Raw genomic sequence first — 17,726 nt, forward strand, 5'->3', positions numbered from 1 at the left:
CATAACTCACTGGAGACTCTGCCACTCATGAGTTATGGGTCATTCCTTTTCTGGTGAAAATAAATTTTACTGCACCACCATCTATAGCCATGTTTGGTTTTTTTTTTTCTCTTGTAAATTCAGAAATGGGGAAATGTAATCCTCTGTTTACTTGCATTATGTTCAAAGAAGATATCCTCTTACTGTAGTATTGTTTTAAATGAAATGGTTTTTACTATGTGACATATACTATATTTCTTTCATATATTCAGTGACAAGACTTTTCATTAAATAAAATGTGGCATTTATTTTTGAGATATTGCTACTGTTAGTGAATTCCTTAATTGGTTCCCCTGCATTTGCAATACAGTCTGAATCTTTGAATTTAATCAGAGGTTGGATTACAATAAATAATATTTATTACAACATCAATTTCATATTATAAAACTTCTCATTTAACTTATTTTAACTTAGCCATGAATATTTTCTCTAGACTGAAACTTGACATATGGTATGTTGTCAGTTACAAACTATTTTAATCCCTTTTTATCAATAGACACTATTATCAACATTTTATCCATAAATATGAAAAACTATTATTATTTATTATACAAGAGCTATGTTAAAAAAATAAAAAGAGAAAACACTTTTTAGAGGATTTTTTCTATTTAGGTAGATGTTACTGAAGCTAAAACAAAAGCAGTGCCACTAGAAATCAGGTGAACCTCTTTCCTAATATTCAAGTTATTCTGTACACTAGTGGATTCAACACAATATTAATTAATTTCTTTTTTTTTTCATACTTGATAATCTTTTCTCCTGTATAAACTTTAAGCAATTATAACGGTTTTGTAGCAAGTCTTTCACTTCCTCAATTGCCACTGAAGTGCATTCCTGAGCACCTGGGGGGGGCTTGGTTCCCTGTATTGCCTAAGCATTAACTGTGGCCACATTTCAGACTGTCTAAACAAGAGCATACTTAGATTTGAATGTGCATTTCTCTAAACAGAATTTCTGGTCTTCGGGGTGAAAAGCAGAGCTTTCACAGAGGATTGCAGCAATTATCTGGTGTTTCTAAGTTCCTACCAAGAAAGGGCAACAACTCTATCACTTAAACCCTCTTCTTGCCCTCTCTCTTGTGGGTGAAATTATGCCCCTTTGAAAATCAATGAAATCTGGGAATTCTTACATGGTGTTAGTGTTCAGCCTTGGTTTGGTCCTCCAGTACAAATGTATTTAGTATTTCTTGTATATAGTTTCCTTTCATGCTAACAAGACCCTGTGGCTAACTGAGGAGTGTCACTGGAGACTGGCTCTGTGAAAAGACAAGTGTAATGATTTTCCAGCTCAGCCAGTCGATTTTGCAGGCACTATGCCCTTCTGCTTCTGAAGAACCAGGTTGTTTCTGCCATGGGTAAGAGGTACAGCACTGACAAGGTGGTGTCCCACAGAGGCTCTAGCACCTCGTCCAGACAGGGTCTGCTCAGGATGCTTGAGGTTAGGAAGTGTTTTCTCTCTGACATGAGCCCATTCAGGCAGGAAGACTGCTGTGACCAGTATCCAAGAGGAGAAACATAGTGGTGAAAAAATGATTTTAGGATTAACTCCCCCATTCACACAGTCATGTCTGAGCTGCTTGTAGGGAATTTCATTGCATGTTTTCAAATGCCTCTCACAAATTCAAGTGGGTATCTGCAGCCAAAATATGCCATTTGAGACATTTCCTCTCTAAATCATGCCACTTCATTTTACTGTGCCAGATTTTTAAAAAATCTCCTAATAGTTTGTAACAGTTCCACAGAGCATATTTTTATCTGTGTTCTTTAAAAGATCTTCCAACCAAACATGTCAGCTATCTCTGACAGTAGGAATTGACTAAGATAGTCATCTCAGGATTGAAGAAATCTTTCTAAGTACTTCTCTAAAAAATAATTTTAAAACTTTATCCGTTTAGTTTGGTATTTTTATTTCTCTGATAGAAAAATCCAGTTCCTGTCTCAGTTTGCAGTTACTGGTATTTGTTTTCAGCTCCTTTTGCCTTTAGTGCCTCCTGGGTAGCAGAGAAATGGCATGCTGGAAATGCAACAAAGAGATAATAACAGATCACTCCAAGGACATTATCTATTCTGCTAACCATCTGACATACAGCAGGGAATAGAATATGACAATAAAGCATTTATCTTCTCCTTACTGAAACATTCATGGTATCAAAACAAAGTTGACTGTTACTGGATGGACTAACATTACTTATCCCTTTTGCTACTGATAGTTACAGCTGCTATTTTTTTTCCGCTCTCAGACTGCAGGATTTCAGGAGATTCTAACTGAAATTGAAATTTTAGCTTTGATTGTGGGATGCTTATGTCATGACCTTGACCACAGGGGAACCAACAATGCCTTCCAAGCCAAGTAAGCTTTCTAATTCTTACTATTTTAATTTGGTTTTCTTCCACAGGAGAGCAAAAGGTGACCAGGATAAAGAATGAAACATTAATTTCAAGCCTTCTAGGCCAAGGCCAAGTACTCTTATTCCTGTGTGCAGTGAGGGACTATCCATCTTTATCATTCTCTGTTCCTTTAAGTAATTGCTGGCTTGTCCTTTGTAGCTGGCTGTTGAACTGACACCACATATTGAAATGTGGTGCCAAAACTTGATGTTCTTTTCAGGCTCAGCTATTATTGATTGTGGTTTTCAACCCAGGAAGAGCCTAAATTGTCTGTCTGGGTTCTTCTTGCTGACTGGGGTGCATGACATTAAGCAAAACCTTGTTCTGCTATTGCAAAGAAAAGAAAATAAGTGAAACTGAAATAATGCTTGCAATGAAATCATGCTGCTGCCCCCAGGCACAGCGAATTCGAAGTAGGTTTGTAGAAGGTTTAAGGGTGGTACTTCTTACTGTGTAGGTAAGGGACCTCCTTAGACTGAGGTCAAATTCATTCCAAAATCTGTGTTCCCTGAGAATAGGAGGGACAACAGAAAATGTACCCAGCAACATCCTGGCCAAGCTGTGAAATAAAGCTGCCAGACACAGAGATTCAAATCCCATGTTGTTTTCTTCACTCCCCATTTCCTCTACAGTCAGAATACGAGGCCCCAAGGCATTCCTGTCCTGCAGATCCCAGTGTGCATTTGTAGCTTTTTCTGTTCTGCCTTACTGCTAATCCTCCAGTGTGATGGGGGAGTGGTCAAATGGTTGTCCAGCAATATTTGAAAGGCAGAGTGATGCTGTATTAGCCTATTTTGTCCTACCTTTTGCAGAAGTACTCTGCTGCAATGTGTGTATGCACAGGCTGCTGCTTTTCTGGGGGCAAGTTCCCTCAGTGACCATCACTCAAACTGATGTTTCTGACGTTCACTAAGCTGCCATTTCCTGAGGTATTGGTGTTGCCATACAATCTCAATGAAACAATGACACTGTCTGGATCTTCAATCACCATAGCAGGGAAAATCAATTGCAGAGCTCAAAAGACAGAGCTCGTGGTGCAAAGGTTACCAAGGGCTGCTAGATGCTTTTTTGCAGCTGAGTCTTGAAGAGAATCAAAATAGACGAGACAAATGGGAAGGAAGCTCAGCTGATTGATGTTTATGTTCCTAATTTACAAAAATGAGACCTAAGATTTACATCCTGGCCATTTTAGGCTCTGATTAAGTTAACCACTTCTCTGCTGTACCATTACACAAGAGTATCTTTTGTGCAGAGGGATGGCAGAGTTAAAGGTGCAGGGTTCAGCATTAGACTGCTATCACTCATACTTGTTGTTTGACAGCAGAGTACGGAGAGGAGGCTACCATTTTACGACTCCATAAAGAAACTGCTGAAGACATTTAATGAAAGACAAACATTACCACACATGTATAAAACATCCCTGAAAACAGAAGCTGTAGTTTTCATAATGCTAACTATGATTTATTCCTCTAACCTGACATAAATTTAAGCATCACATTTTCCTATTTTATCTTCGGTGTCCAATACTGCTGTTCTGTATGATGAAAGTTCAAGAGGTATATGATGGAGGCAATATCACAGTTGTCTCAAATGGCTCTGTTATATATGTCAACATCACATTCTCTAGGGATGATGTTTCCTGGACATCTTTTTCTCTCATATAGCTGCTTCTGATAATTAAGTATCAGTACGGTGCAGTTTTATGGTATGTGCTCCTAGGAGACTCCTTCTGTCTCTAGCATAATCTCTTATTCTCATTTCTTTGGAAAGAAAACCCATCTTGTCACTTTAGGCTGGGTCCCAGAAGTGAAGTACTTCGCCTGAACTACTTTGGTACTTGGTGTACAGTGACCATTCTGACAATCCAGTCCCATTCTCTGCACTTCCCAGCAGTCTGCAATTTTATAATATTATTTCGGATATTTTTGTCCTTTAAACATAGAAAACCCACCTACTCTGTGTATTTTGAATCTGATTTTGGTCTAGACAATAAATGTGTAGAGAAAATACATTCTAGAGATATGCTAAGCTTTATTTCTATATTCACTGCTCTCGCTAGTGGTTTTTTGTTTACCTTAGTATTTGCAGTCGGGTTTTTTGTTGTTGTGTTTTGGGGTTTCAAGAGTTTGTAGCTGCCCATTGTAAGCCCTCATGCTTACGTCTATTAAGAATTAAAAATAAAAGGTAGCAGAGGAGCAGCCAATCCCAGCTCAAGGACATTAACGTGTGTCTTTACTGCGCAGTTCTGTGTCTGTGCTGTTGCTGAGGCACTTTGAAAGCTGCATTACAAAATTTCTTGTAGTTCCAGAAAAATCTTTAGCCAGCTGGCAATATTGAGCAAAGACTGGAACATATATGCTTTGTATCTGGATTTAAATTAGTATTTTAATCTCATCAGCTGTTTTAAGTGGAGGTGGAGTGACGTGCTTTTGTCACTACATTGTCTCTGTAACCTGCATTGTAAGCAGACAAGCAGGATTTGTTGTCTTCTCATGTTCTGTTTCAGGAGTGGATCAGCCTTAGCTCAGCTCTACGGCACCTCTGCTACCTTGGAGCACCACCATTTCAATCATGCTGTCATGATTCTCCAAAGTGAGGTACAAAAGCATTACTATTAATCTCACTGTAAGCTGTTGGGCAGTTTCAGCTGGAGAAAGGAAATACCATGTACAGTACCTTTTTAATGCCCTCTCCTTGAAGAATTATTTATTGGTTACCACAAAGGTCACAACTAGCACCAAATTAAACAACTACAAATGCTGATCATAGAGCCCAGAGATTATATCTGTCTCAACCAGCAAGGGGCAAGGAGAATACATCCTAATCATATTGTCAGCTTTTCTCACTCTTCTTACATATATCCTGCTCAGTGGTTTATAGGTAGCTGAAACAGCTGCTTACCTTTCCCCACAGGTGTCTGATATTCAGAGTATCAGAGCCATCCTTTTACTGCACCAATTTAATTTTTTTGGCAGCCTTTCTGTAATCAGTATTTTTATGATTTTTCCATAATTTAATACACTATTTTTAAAAATCAAAATCACTAATATCATGCTGTCCAAAGTACATTAATTGCTTTGCAAATAGCTGTGAAGACATAGCTCTTGCCTAGAATATCTTGCATGTAACACTATACAGCATATACTACACCATGTATTTAATAACTGAGAAAAGTGGAAGGATGGACATGGAGTCTTTTCAAAACAATGGATGCATTTTCTTAATTTACAGAGATTGGTGGCAAAAAAATGCATTCAGTAAATATAAAACCAAAACTGCTGTTTGTGCAGCACAATTGGATACCATAGCCTGATCTGCAGTTACTTCTGAAGAGATCTGGAATGGCTCATGATCACAGACAAGTGGGAATGGCTTTACCTCTGTGTACACAGCCAGGGAGATTTGTCACAGAACTGCATCTTTAGTGGTCAGTTCCCTGATGTTATATTTAAAAAGTAAACCAAGAAAGGTGAGCACCAGCATGAGATTTAAACAGCTCAATCCCTTTAGCCTTGGCCAGCTCATATGAAAGGTGATACAAGGAATTAAATGGCTCCTTATACTGCCAGGGCAAGGTGTACCAAAAAGCAGCATTTGAATGTGAAACAGACTGGTTCAGAATAAGAAAAAAAGGAAAGCTGTTTGGGTGGGGGGTTTTTGTTGGTTTTTTCCTTATACTAGTGACACGGTTGAGCCTCTAGAAGAAGCTTTTCTGGAAAACAGAAAAGTTCTCTGGTTCCTGAAACCATTATTATTGAATGTCTCAGGCTCAAGATATGGACACCTCTGTAAAAGTTCATAGATCATGTCAGTCGATATGCTTTTCTTTATCTTTTCAGCTTAAAAATCAATAAATTTATTAAAAATTATTTGGACTCTACTCTGGCTTCTTTCAGAGATGTAAAATATTACTTGAAATGTAAATCCTCCCCTTTGATCATTCAGAAGCTTCTTCTCCAGTTTGTCATGTCTAAACCAGAAAATGAATGCTGTGGAATTTTTATCCAACACCTACAGTTAGCTAATGGAACACTGCTTAGTTTGGAATAAATGCAGATTTGGAACCTTCAGTCTACTTAAAGATTCTGTTACCAGCTAAGCAATTTGTCTCTCTCAAATAAGCTGAAATACTCTAGTCTGTCTTTGCTGTCTAGTTGGAAACATAACATGCTCTATCACTTATTCGGATTTTAGCATGTTGGACAGAGAGGCTATTTATCCTTTACTCTTTACATAGTAACCTCAATATAAGTGATCATGGGCTGTGTAGTGACATGGTTTTATTTTCCATGAAACAGTAGATATTACAGAATAAAAAGTTGGTAAATTAGCCCTGTTGCAAAAACTCCTATTTTCTTCTGAGCACCTTGGTTTTCATTTTATTTTTTTTCATAGATAAGTTTTAGATTCACAAAGCCTTCTCAATATTTAGCTGAAAATGAATTATTTTATGCATTTATGGAAAATCACTTTTTTATTCCAACAATTAGCTTCTCCATTGAAAAATGGCACCTCTAGCTCCCCAGACCTTATCTCATATATGCCCTCATACCATCATGATTGTAGTAACCCTGTTGCTGGAAAATTCTTGGTTTTAAGGGCATTTTAATCTTCTTAAGCAGTAGATGGCAGTGCATACTGAATGTGGGCACAACAGGACTAAATATCAGCAAAATCAGACTCTGTTTAGAAAGAACTTCAATATTTGTGGAGGTGATCAGAAAAAAAAAGGCCTGTAATACATTTATGTATGTTAATATATGTGACTATTGTCACAAAGATAATTTCTTAAGGTTACATATAGAGTTTTTCATTAATTTTGTTTATTTCATCTTATTTTCTCGAGAGTTTCACAGAGGAATTATAGGATCTCTGTCCCTCTTGTTTTCAGAAATTCAGTCACAAAAGAACTTTCCCCCTCTCAAATAGCAACATCAAATAATGAATTTCCCTTCATTTTGGCCATAGAGCATCTTTCAAATTCTTAATCCACAATCCCTTAAAAATCAGCTGCTTGGGCCCACAGAGGGTGTTTAAACTGCATATAAAGTTGTGGTTCTTCAGCCAACATAGGCAATGGCTGTACACACTGTAGGACAAGTAACAGGCAGAGTGAGGAAATGGGCTGCTTTCAATGAAAACCTGATTTAGTGTCCTTGACTGCTCTAGCAGCAGTTTGTGTGCATGCAAGCAGCAGCACAGATACATCTATTAGGATCACTACTCAAAAGCTCCAATATGCAGCTCACCAAAACGTTTAATAAGGTGAGAGACTGAGATGTATCCATAGTTTTTCCCCGTAAACTGAGTCTGTGCAGGGTCAGATCAGAGACTAAATCTTTACTTGACAGGCTATAATTTCAGCTGAGTTTAGAGAAACATACCAGATGCTTGATAACAATCATCAATGCTTCTGCCTCAACGTAATCTCAGCAGTATTAACATTGCTATTTTGTCATAGTTTTGCCATGAATCAGAAAAGGCTTGCATTACAGGGAAACAGTAGACTAAAAAGTAGAAAACCTTTTAAAAACCTGTATTGATTGTTAGCCCTTTACCTCTTTTATCTCTTTCATTATAGGGTCACAACATCTTTGCTAACTTGTCCTCTAAGGACTACAGTGACCTTATGCAGCTTCTAAAGCAATCGATATTGGCAACAGACCTCACTCTGTATTTTGAGTAAGTATTGGCATTTCTGGTATTTGACGAATGAAAATTCAGAGAACTTACTCTAATAACCTATTAAATACCAATAAGGATTTATAATATGAGAAATTAGTGTTTAGCTATGGTTGAAGAGGTTTAGTTTAATACTTAGTATCTTTTAGACTAATAGAAATATCTCAAGTGTCCAAGTAAGTTTTGCTTTAATGTGTCACATGTCTGTATCAACCAAAAGGAAATGAAATCCTAGGTTTATACTTCAGAGCAATCCCAGGAAACAATTACAGCTCAGTGCCATAATTTTTCTGTCCTTTCTATGACCATTTCTTCAGGCATATAGAAAATCAATAACATTTGAGAATTCTTTTCCATTTCAGCATTTCTAAACATGTATGCTAAGAAATACTGTATTTAGTTACAGATGCGGTTTCAGAGTTAACAGAGCAGACACTCTGCTGCTTTGAAGACAAATTATGCCAATTCACATCACGTGATGAGAATAGGTCTTAGAAAGCTTAATGGAGGAGAAGTACACTAGGATGTCTCTCACAGAGTTTTCTTTATTTTCCTTGTTTGCAAATCAAATCTCAAAGTAGATTTCGGGTTGCTCCTGTGAGGACGTGTGGGAGGACGCATGTAGTCAGAGTTGTAGTGTCACCATTGCACTGCACTCCTGACATCTGGCATTAGCCTGCACCTGACTTAGGGGCAGAAGTGCTGGCAGATGTGCAGCTTCTGTGCACTGCCTTCCCCGTCTGGACAATAAAGTCATCCTTAGGAATTTTTGTTTGGTGTCCACTGGCATCCTATCCTGTCTGTCTTTCTGCCGTGTCTCAAGTGAAAGGATTACAGTTGTACCAGGGGAAGGTTAGCTTAGAGAAATAAAAAATCACTGAGAGTGGTAAGACATTGGAATAAGTTGTCCAGGGTGGAGTCACCACCTCTGGAAGTATTAAAGAGTTGTCTTGATATGGTACTTAGGGGGAATATTGTTTAGGGATTATGGCGGTGCTGGGTTGACTTCTGGACTTAATGACCTTGAAGGTCTCTTCCATTCTGTGAGATACAAGGACCATAGGTTCTCTTGTCTCACCATAAATAAATGCTGCAGAAGTGTTTTGTGCTCTCAAGAAGGAGATGAATGACAGGGATGGAGGGGACAGTTGCCCTGGCACAGCTCCATGTGCTCCCCCTGGCTGAGATCCTGGAGGAGCCAGAGAGAGCTAATGGCAGTGCCTTGGGATAGACCCTGCCCAGACCCAGACATGAAGGAACTCTCTCCCCTGACTGCCTTAAGCTGAAAAACAAAGTGAAGTTGTTTTTCTAATTTTAATACAGAGAAATAATGTCCAAAAGGGATACAACTGAATTTCAAGATAATTTTTTCTTACTTGCATAATTGAATTTTTTTGTGCCGCATGAATCAGAAGACATTTAGTAAATGAGGCCTCTTTACTCATAAGTCTTCAGATTTTTTCCTCTTGTGTTACTACAATTCATTAATGAGGTGGTAGCTATGCTAGTTTATTTCCAAAAGCGCCTGAAAATCAATCTCTGGAAACATTGGTGTGTTACATTTCTTAAAGCCACCCTATGTGAACAGGTGTTTCTACACAAGTACCTAATTTGTTTTTTCAGTTTGCTACATCTTTGATATTTTTGTAGAGAGGGGAATTCTCATATCAGTATTCTTAACTAAACCTGATGATCACAAGCTCCAAGTAGCAAAACAGCAACAAAACTCCAGGCAGAGCAAGGCATTAGTTTCATAAAAACAAGCAAAAAAAAGATTACTTTCACTGACAGATCAGATGGGAAATATATTTGATTTTCGTTTATAATTCTAGATAACGACACTTGCAGATAATACAAGTGAAAGCATGGAGCCAATATTAAGTTGGAATAATAATATGGAAATGAATTCAAATGATATCTTGAGCCATTGGGCTGTAGAGCAAATGGATTTGTTATACATAAGGAAACAACCTCCCTTTGAGGCAAAATACAGCCAGAGTCAATGTTACTCAAAGACCCTGGAAAATAGTTATAATTCAGTTTGTTTCTGAAATTCTGCCAAATTATATTTGCTTATTAATAGAAAACCTCATAATTGTGGGTACCAAAGAAACCAGTAGGAAATGCTAATTGTTTCATCATACATGACTGCTTTCCTCCGGTTCAGTCCTTCCTACACTGAAACTTCTCTGTGCAGCTGGACTACTACTTCTGTATCCATTTAAATGGATTTTAAAGAAAACCCTTGAAGGTTTTAGCTTAACATAAGGCCTTTGAGACTCTCATTTTCAGTTACCGTTTATGGATCTTCCTGAGCTTTCAGCTTTAAACATTCTTGCCTGTTTTTTGTCCAGAAACATGAATTTCTCAGAATAACCAATACTTCGAAATGAAATCTTTAATTTCCCAAAGTATAAGGTACTTGATATCATCATGCAGCCCTTTATAGCCCTCTTCTAGCTGCTGTATAAAATGCATTATAGAAAAAGGCCTTACAGTAGGAGTGACTGGCCATATAACCATGACAGGGACCAGAACATTGCAACATGCCCCACATAATGTTCTGTCCACTGATCAGAGGAGTGTTTCTAGAAGCGTGCATCTCCTTGTGGGCAAACATGTACTGGCTGCCATCAGACTGCACTGTCAATAATCACTGCTCCAAATTTCAGTCTAGTTGAAGTAAACAGAGAAAATACAAGACTTTGCAGACTCTCTCCTGTTGAATCTAACTGTATTTCCTCTTGACAAAGAGCACAGTCTCATATGAGATGGCGCACTGGACTGCCACTCAGAATATAGGTATTTATTTGTTTTCCAGCTTTGATGCTCTTATGTTATGTCTCTGGGGGAAAGTTGCTCCAATATTTTGTACCTCATGTTCTACTTAATTTTGGGCAGGATCAATTCCATAATGTAGTCACATTGCAAGCAGTAAATGCTGCTCGGAGTCTCAGTGCCATAAAAGATTACAGACTATGATGAGTCAGAATTTTGATTCTTAAAGGTAACAATCAAGCATTAACATCTCATGCTTTGTCCCTGTTTGAGGACATGAAGAAAGCATGAGAAGATAAACCATGGGACCAAGCAGGGAGACTTAGTTTCCAGTCTAAAAGAACTATGAACTCAAGACAGCAGCAGCTCTGTGTGTCTCTGTTTCTTTCTGTGTGCTGGAAATAACAGGAATCGCACATGTCTGAAAACCCTTCAGGACAGAGAAGTAAAAACCATTTTGCAAGGACAAGAAAACAGAAGCGTGTGTGTATTTCTGGGATGTTTCTATCATCTGTTTGTCCACTGCTGTAGGTGAACATTTCATGCTTCTGTGGAAGACTGAACATTTCAGAGCCATTCATTTCCTTATCTGTGGAGAGCATAAATCCAATATTGCTTTTACTAGGCAACTCTGACATTGATAACAGACATTTATAGAACATGTTTGAAAATTAGTATGTTTCGCTTAAATGGACTGTCAGTGTAACAGCTTTAACAATAATACATGAGGTGCAGTGATTCTGTATCACACAGAGAAACGTTTCTGCTGCAGTGCTGCCCTGGAAGTGTCTTGTTTCCTTCTCTGACAATTTGGTTTTTTGCAGGAGAAGGACAGAGTTTTTTGAACTTGTCAGTAAAGGTGGTTATGATTGGAATACAAAAAACCACCGAGAAATATTTCGGTAAGTGCTGTTTTTTCTTGCTTTCTGGTTATTTCAAAGTGTAGCCGTATTTGTTGAAGGAATTTCATGTATTGTGGACTGAAGGTTTAGAATAACAAGAGAAGGTATCTTGTTTTAACAATACAATCCATAATAAGAAATATATGGTATGATTTTTAAACATTAGCAAACAGCTGGCATTAATCAACATGACTTCACTGTCTCCATTTTTATTTCTCCTACACACTCAGTTCTGTTTTCTTTCCTTTCTCCCAGCTTCACAAGTTCCTGTTCAGCCCTTCCACTCTTTTTCCAGAAAGTATCAATATTCTGCCTCTCTACACAAAGATTTTTCCTGGCTGTTTCCCCAGTCCTTCTTCCTCTCATCTGCCTTTCTTCACTGGCCATGCACTTCTCTGCTCTTCCAGTCTGTACCTGTGAATTTTCGTATACAGAGTACCCTTCCATCCCTCAAGAATGCCCTGAGCATGCATCCTTTTTAAAACCTCAGACATTGTGGGTGGTTTGAGTAGATCACACTTTGTAGACAATAAAATGTGCATATTTGTATATGCATGCCTGATTATGTCTCATTTTATCTGAAATTTCATTAAAATTCTGTTATCTTTTGGTCTTCTGACAAAATATTGGCCATTTTCTATTTTCCATACCATTTCACCCATTCCTAATTTTAGATTCAGGCAATATATTTGATGCTTCATTTTCAGTGCCCTTGTTCTTCATTTAAACTTTCTTAGACTTTTATCTGCATCATGTACTGTACATAAACGCTTTCTACAGCTGAATGGTTTCTTTCTCCTAATGCATATAAAACATGGTTGTAGCTAGGCATTAAACTACAGTGGAACCATATAGCTCATAGTAAATCTTCAATTTTTATTGTAGATGAGCAGTAGAAACTGCTTAAACAGTGTCTGGGATGCCTCCTGTGATTATAGGCTCTCTTGCTACAGCAGTCACTTACAAATAGGCATATAAATTAATCCAGTTGCAGGTGTTATTATGTAATAATACCCTTACTTATATCATGTGAAGCACATGCTCTCTAATATATTATAGGTATTAATGTAAGTAGTGTTAGAAGTATTGCAAAATTAGCAGTTACTCCCTTGCAATATCATTTATTTTCTAGTGTGCAACGCACTCTACCAAAATTCATCTTATAACCTGCAACACATTAGATTTCCGAGGCACAATTGTAATGTAAAAGCCACGCTGATGGCTAAGATTTCAAACATGTCATTCTTTTCTGGAGGAAAAGAAGGTGCCAGAGCTGACATTTTATATATGTATTATTTATTTATGCATCCAGAGCAGAGTTGTTTAGAAATTCAACAAAGGTTGATTCAGCTTGTATTGTTCATTTCTGTTTTTCAGATCAATGCTAATGACAGCCTGTGACCTTGGAGCTGTGACCAAACCGTGGGAGATTTCAAGACAGGCAAGTCATGATTAATAGCAGGGCTGGGAGGAGGCGGGACTGGCAGGACAATATTCCCAGGGCCCTGGCTTACAAGGGACCAAAACTGGAATCAATTTACAGCGGTATTAATGCTATAAAAAAATAGCAGGGGGTTTCTGCAAAAAATGCTTTATTGCGTAATCTTTCCCTGTACGCATGCCGGCGTGTACATCTGGCTTTACAACCTCTCCTCTTACTAACATTTTAAATCCATATTCAAAAATGGACAGACTAAACAAAGAAGACATTTAGCCTCATATAGTTGCATTTACTTGCTTCATCCCAAAGTTTTCCTTGGCAATGGCAGAGTCTTCCCTAAATCAAAAATACCAACAGATTATCCGCAAATTTTCACTAGCATAAAATCTTCAGTATATATGATAAAATAAATGTGATCATTTTCTTAAGAATGTTGCAAAACTCCAAGTGTAGCATAGGGCTTTCTTGAACATCCTGTAGCTAGAAACCAACAAATAAAAATTCCGTGTTCTGATGCTGAGTAGGGTCGTTAGAAATACACATAAAAAACAGATCCAGCATTGGCAAACAGGTACAATATGAGAAAGCAGCCTGTCCCAAAACTCTTGTCCCTTGCCCCGTGATTCTCCCTCTTCTAGACATCTTTCTCTACCCAGAAATCATCCTTAATATTTCCAGTGTCTGTGCTAGTCATTCTCTGTCCTTCACTGAGGCCCAGAACAAGCCAGTAGAAGACAGACTGTGTTGGGTTATGGAGTAATTGACAGTATCAAGAAGCAAATTGAAAATACACCAGTGCAGCTGGATTTGGGTACATACCTGGAGGAAGTTTGGTGCAACAGCAAGTAATAGTTGCAAAGATGGAGTGAAAAAGAGAAAGCTAGTCCAGATAACTAGAGATGCAGGAGCAGCCAGATTTCTTAGACAAGGAAGTAACAGAAGCTGAAAGGGATCTACAGAAGTTACATGCACATCAACTGAATAAAAAAACCATTTATGGGGGAGGGCTTCACCTCAGCTTTCAGTTTTGCCTGTCACCTTTCAGTGAGTCTTTTTTGCTTTATCAGCAGATTGTGACAACAGTTCTTCTAAGGCTTTGCTCTGCTTGGCCAGAATATGGTCAGGTCACCTCGCATGGAAATCAGGAACACTGCTTCTATCCTGCAGTAGGATATTTGAGTAACGAGATTTTTTCAGTGCCACCTGGCCACTGCAATCCCTCCTCATTTTCCCTCCTTAACCCAGTTAGCTTCTGCAGTTTCATTGACAGCCAAATGTCAGCTAGGGTCTGCTTTCCTAGTTGTGAATCTTTGTGCTGTGCTGCTGAATAAGTGCTGGAGTCTCTGTCAAACTGGGGTTTTTATACTTATCACTTTTGAGGTCTAGAGTTGAAAAGTCCCTTGCAGCTTAGTTATACAGGTTTACTTCATGTTGAAAAATCCAGTCTGGGATTTCTTGAAACATTACCTGGTTGAGCAGAAGTGCTAAGAAGTCCTGCAGAAGTGCTAATAAGTCCACAGAAACAAAACAGGAAATAGCTGAACCTTAACTGTGCCACAGGAAAAAAACCCAAACATATTTGAAACAAAGGGAATAAAGGCCACATGTAAGATGGAAAAATTCAGGAAGAGAATATTGAAACAGATAAAAGAAGAGAGAAAGGGATATGAGGAGAACGTGATCAGAATAGCACTGAGGGACAGGGATGATACTATGTCTTGATTGTTTCTACGCAATACACATAGCAAACCCTTAACTGCTGCTAAGTTGTTAAATTATTCCTCTATCTGGAATATTGATCCCAGATTTTATTAATGCACTGGATTGCACACATTATAAAAGTTCCAAACTGTGATAGGCTGGCTTAAGATTTAAGAGTACTTTATAACATCATTTCACCTACTTCCAAATTATTCTGGAACTCCTTATTTCAACTACAACAAGCTTAGCATTTGTGAAAATTACTTACCATGCAGTTTCTAAAGCAAGAAATTTTGAGATTTTATGAAGTACATGTTCTCTTCTTAGTTTACCCTCTTGTCCCTTGGCACTATGAAACAGTTTCCTAGCTAAAAAACCAACACACTGACATGACAGGAGCTTTAGCATGTGAATGCCTCTTAGCAGACTGGCTTCCAGTTTTTTTGAATCTCAAAATGCTGCATATGCTTACCTTCAAAGTCTTGCACATGACAGGAGTACAGTAATATATCAGAACTGCTTACTGTTGACTTCCTAAAATTCCTCTGGTTTCCATAAGTAAATTTATTTTTAAGTCTTGTCTTCTTCTAAGAAGCACAAACCTCTGCATTGAATAGAATGTCTTCATTCACAAAAGTCAGAAAGATGCATTCTAACTTCCAACCTACCACTTCCTGATTTTAAATCAAGATAATCATTAAAATCTGAGTTCATCCTTACACTTCCAGATCCTATAGTGATGACAGTCACCAGGAAAAAAAGTAAAGCCTAGTGGAGGAAAAAAACCCTTCATGAATCCATATTAGATTAAAACAACAGAGGGTATTGGTTAAGTTTCTTTGATAGGCAAAGTTGTTATTATAGGGCAACAACCTGTAAGTAACCAGAGAGCACTTGCATCTTTTACAAAGCATTTTTACAAAGAGAATAGTGGATGCCAACAAAAAGCTATCATTTTCTGTTTTGGTCTCAGTTCTTGAGTAAGTTCCTTATAACTGCAGTGAGTGCTATCTTGGCAGTGCAGTGTAAGTCCCCAGGTCAATTCCCTATCAAAAAGGGGTGAGTCCCTGTGCCTGACCATGGCTGTTTATACTCCCTGTTTGCCCAATCCCAAAAACCATATGAACACATGCCTGATGAAAGTCATCTAAGTGAGGTTATTCATTTCTTTACAGTTAAGCACAGGCTGAAGTCATGGTCTGAGCAGAAACTCATTATCCTAAAAATTATGTAACAAGAACTCTAATCTTTATAATGATTTTTATTTTAGGCAGCTGAGCTGGTAACAAGTGAGTTCTTTGAACAAGGAGACAGAGAAAGATCTGAACTCAAACTCACCCCTTCAGTAAGTTTTTATCACTTCTGAAATAGTTACTAACTTCAATAGAGTAAGAAAATATTGTTGGGCTCATTCAGAAAAATGAACTGTACTTTGTACATAAAGAGAAAACTTAGAATAAATAAAAGCTCTGCCCAATAAGGATATGCATTTATAACCATATATAAACGTTCTCCAGTCCTTTTTGCCATTTTTGCACTGAGCCTTTTACCTGTTTTCTGTATCTGTTCCTAAAGTTATCCTATCAATGAAATTTCTAAGCAGTAGGTGTTGGGTTTAATACACAGACTTGAACTGAAAAATCACAGCTACCTGTGGAAATCAAAATAGTCAGATTTACTTTATTTAAAATACAATTTACATTTGCAGCTGTGTATCTGTGTTATTTGAAATGCATTTCTCTAAGTATATATTTCTATAAGTATAAAATTACTACTGTGATTGAAGGGATAAAATGGAATTGAGTGGAATAAAAGCAGATGGGTATAAATTGTCAAACAAGACCTAGGAAAGTTTCATAAAGATTTTCTCTGAAAAATTAGAAGAGAAAGCCTTATCAGGTTGACTAACTCAAAATGTTGAGCAACCATTATCTGGAGGCAGCAGAAGAAGGGTAACAAAAAAGTATTCTAAAGAATTTAACTGGGAGGAAGAGAGCCAGCCCAAATCCATTTCTGTTTTGCTGAGCTGCAAAACGCTATGTGAGAAAAGAGAAAATTCTACACAAAGGCATCTGCTTTACATTCCTACAGGAGGTTACTTACCAGCTCAACTCCAGCTGTGGAGCATTTATTTTACAGTACAGAATTATAAAACACAAACACATTCAGCCTAAAAGTTTCAAAACAAAATTGAAAATAAACAGTTTATTTTTCATGCCAGGCAAAGCAGTAGGAAGACAGCTGCAAAGATTGGTTATGGTTTACAAAGTGTTCTGGTTGTGAGAATTTGATCATAGCTGCAAAGTGCTGAATGATGTGTCTGGAAAATACTCCAGTGTAATTAAAGCATGACAGTTTTGTTTCCTCCTAAATTCAGGCCATTTTTGACCGGAACAGGAAGCATGAACTACCCAGGTTGCAGCTTGAGTGGATTGATAGCATCTGCATGCCACTGTATGAGGTAATTTTTACTTACAGCTCCTGTAGAGTCCAGAGAAGATTGTTCTTGTCTCTTGAGGGAAAAAGAGTTTGTTTTCAGAGCTGCTTTGAAGGCTATTTGAACTCTTGTCTTTGACTTTACCAAAAGTCAGAATTCTGTGAAGAAGTCTTCAGATCCCCTGAATCTGAATGTATGTAAAGATCCATATTGTCTGTAAATTCCTCTCTAAGTTATAAAAACTGATAGGGCAATTGTTTATTATGTTTGAGACAAACTGGTTCTCATCAGGGTGAGGTATGGAGTGTTAGAGGGGCAGTCTCAGTAGGTGCTGTCAAACTTGTCCAAAACCTGTCCAA

At 37.8% G+C, this 17,726-nt stretch overlaps 1 protein-coding gene across 3 annotated transcripts in view; it reads left to right on the forward strand.

Moving 5' to 3' along the window:
• The window catches only part of PDE11A (phosphodiesterase 11A), a 106,729-nt gene that overhangs the window by 74,840 nt on the left and 14,163 nt on the right, over positions 1-17,726 (forward strand). For all 3 annotated transcript variants that reach the window (XM_015635295.1, XM_015635296.1, XM_033515869.1), the window contains 7 exons: positions 2,279-2,388; positions 4,933-5,023; positions 8,008-8,108; positions 11,711-11,788; positions 13,166-13,229; positions 16,201-16,275; positions 17,308-17,391. In XM_015635295.1, the coding sequence (XP_015490781.1) occupies positions 2,279-2,388; positions 4,933-5,023; positions 8,008-8,108; positions 11,711-11,788; positions 13,166-13,229; positions 16,201-16,275; positions 17,308-17,391 (603 nt within the window). The remainder of the gene's footprint in view (positions 1-2,278; positions 2,389-4,932; positions 5,024-8,007; positions 8,109-11,710; positions 11,789-13,165; positions 13,230-16,200; positions 16,276-17,307; positions 17,392-17,726) is intronic.

The sequence above is a fragment of the Parus major genome, chromosome 7 (assembly GCF_001522545.3).
Source record: "Parus major isolate Abel chromosome 7, Parus_major1.1, whole genome shotgun sequence".
Lineage (NCBI taxonomy): Eukaryota > Metazoa > Chordata > Aves > Passeriformes > Paridae > Parus > Parus major.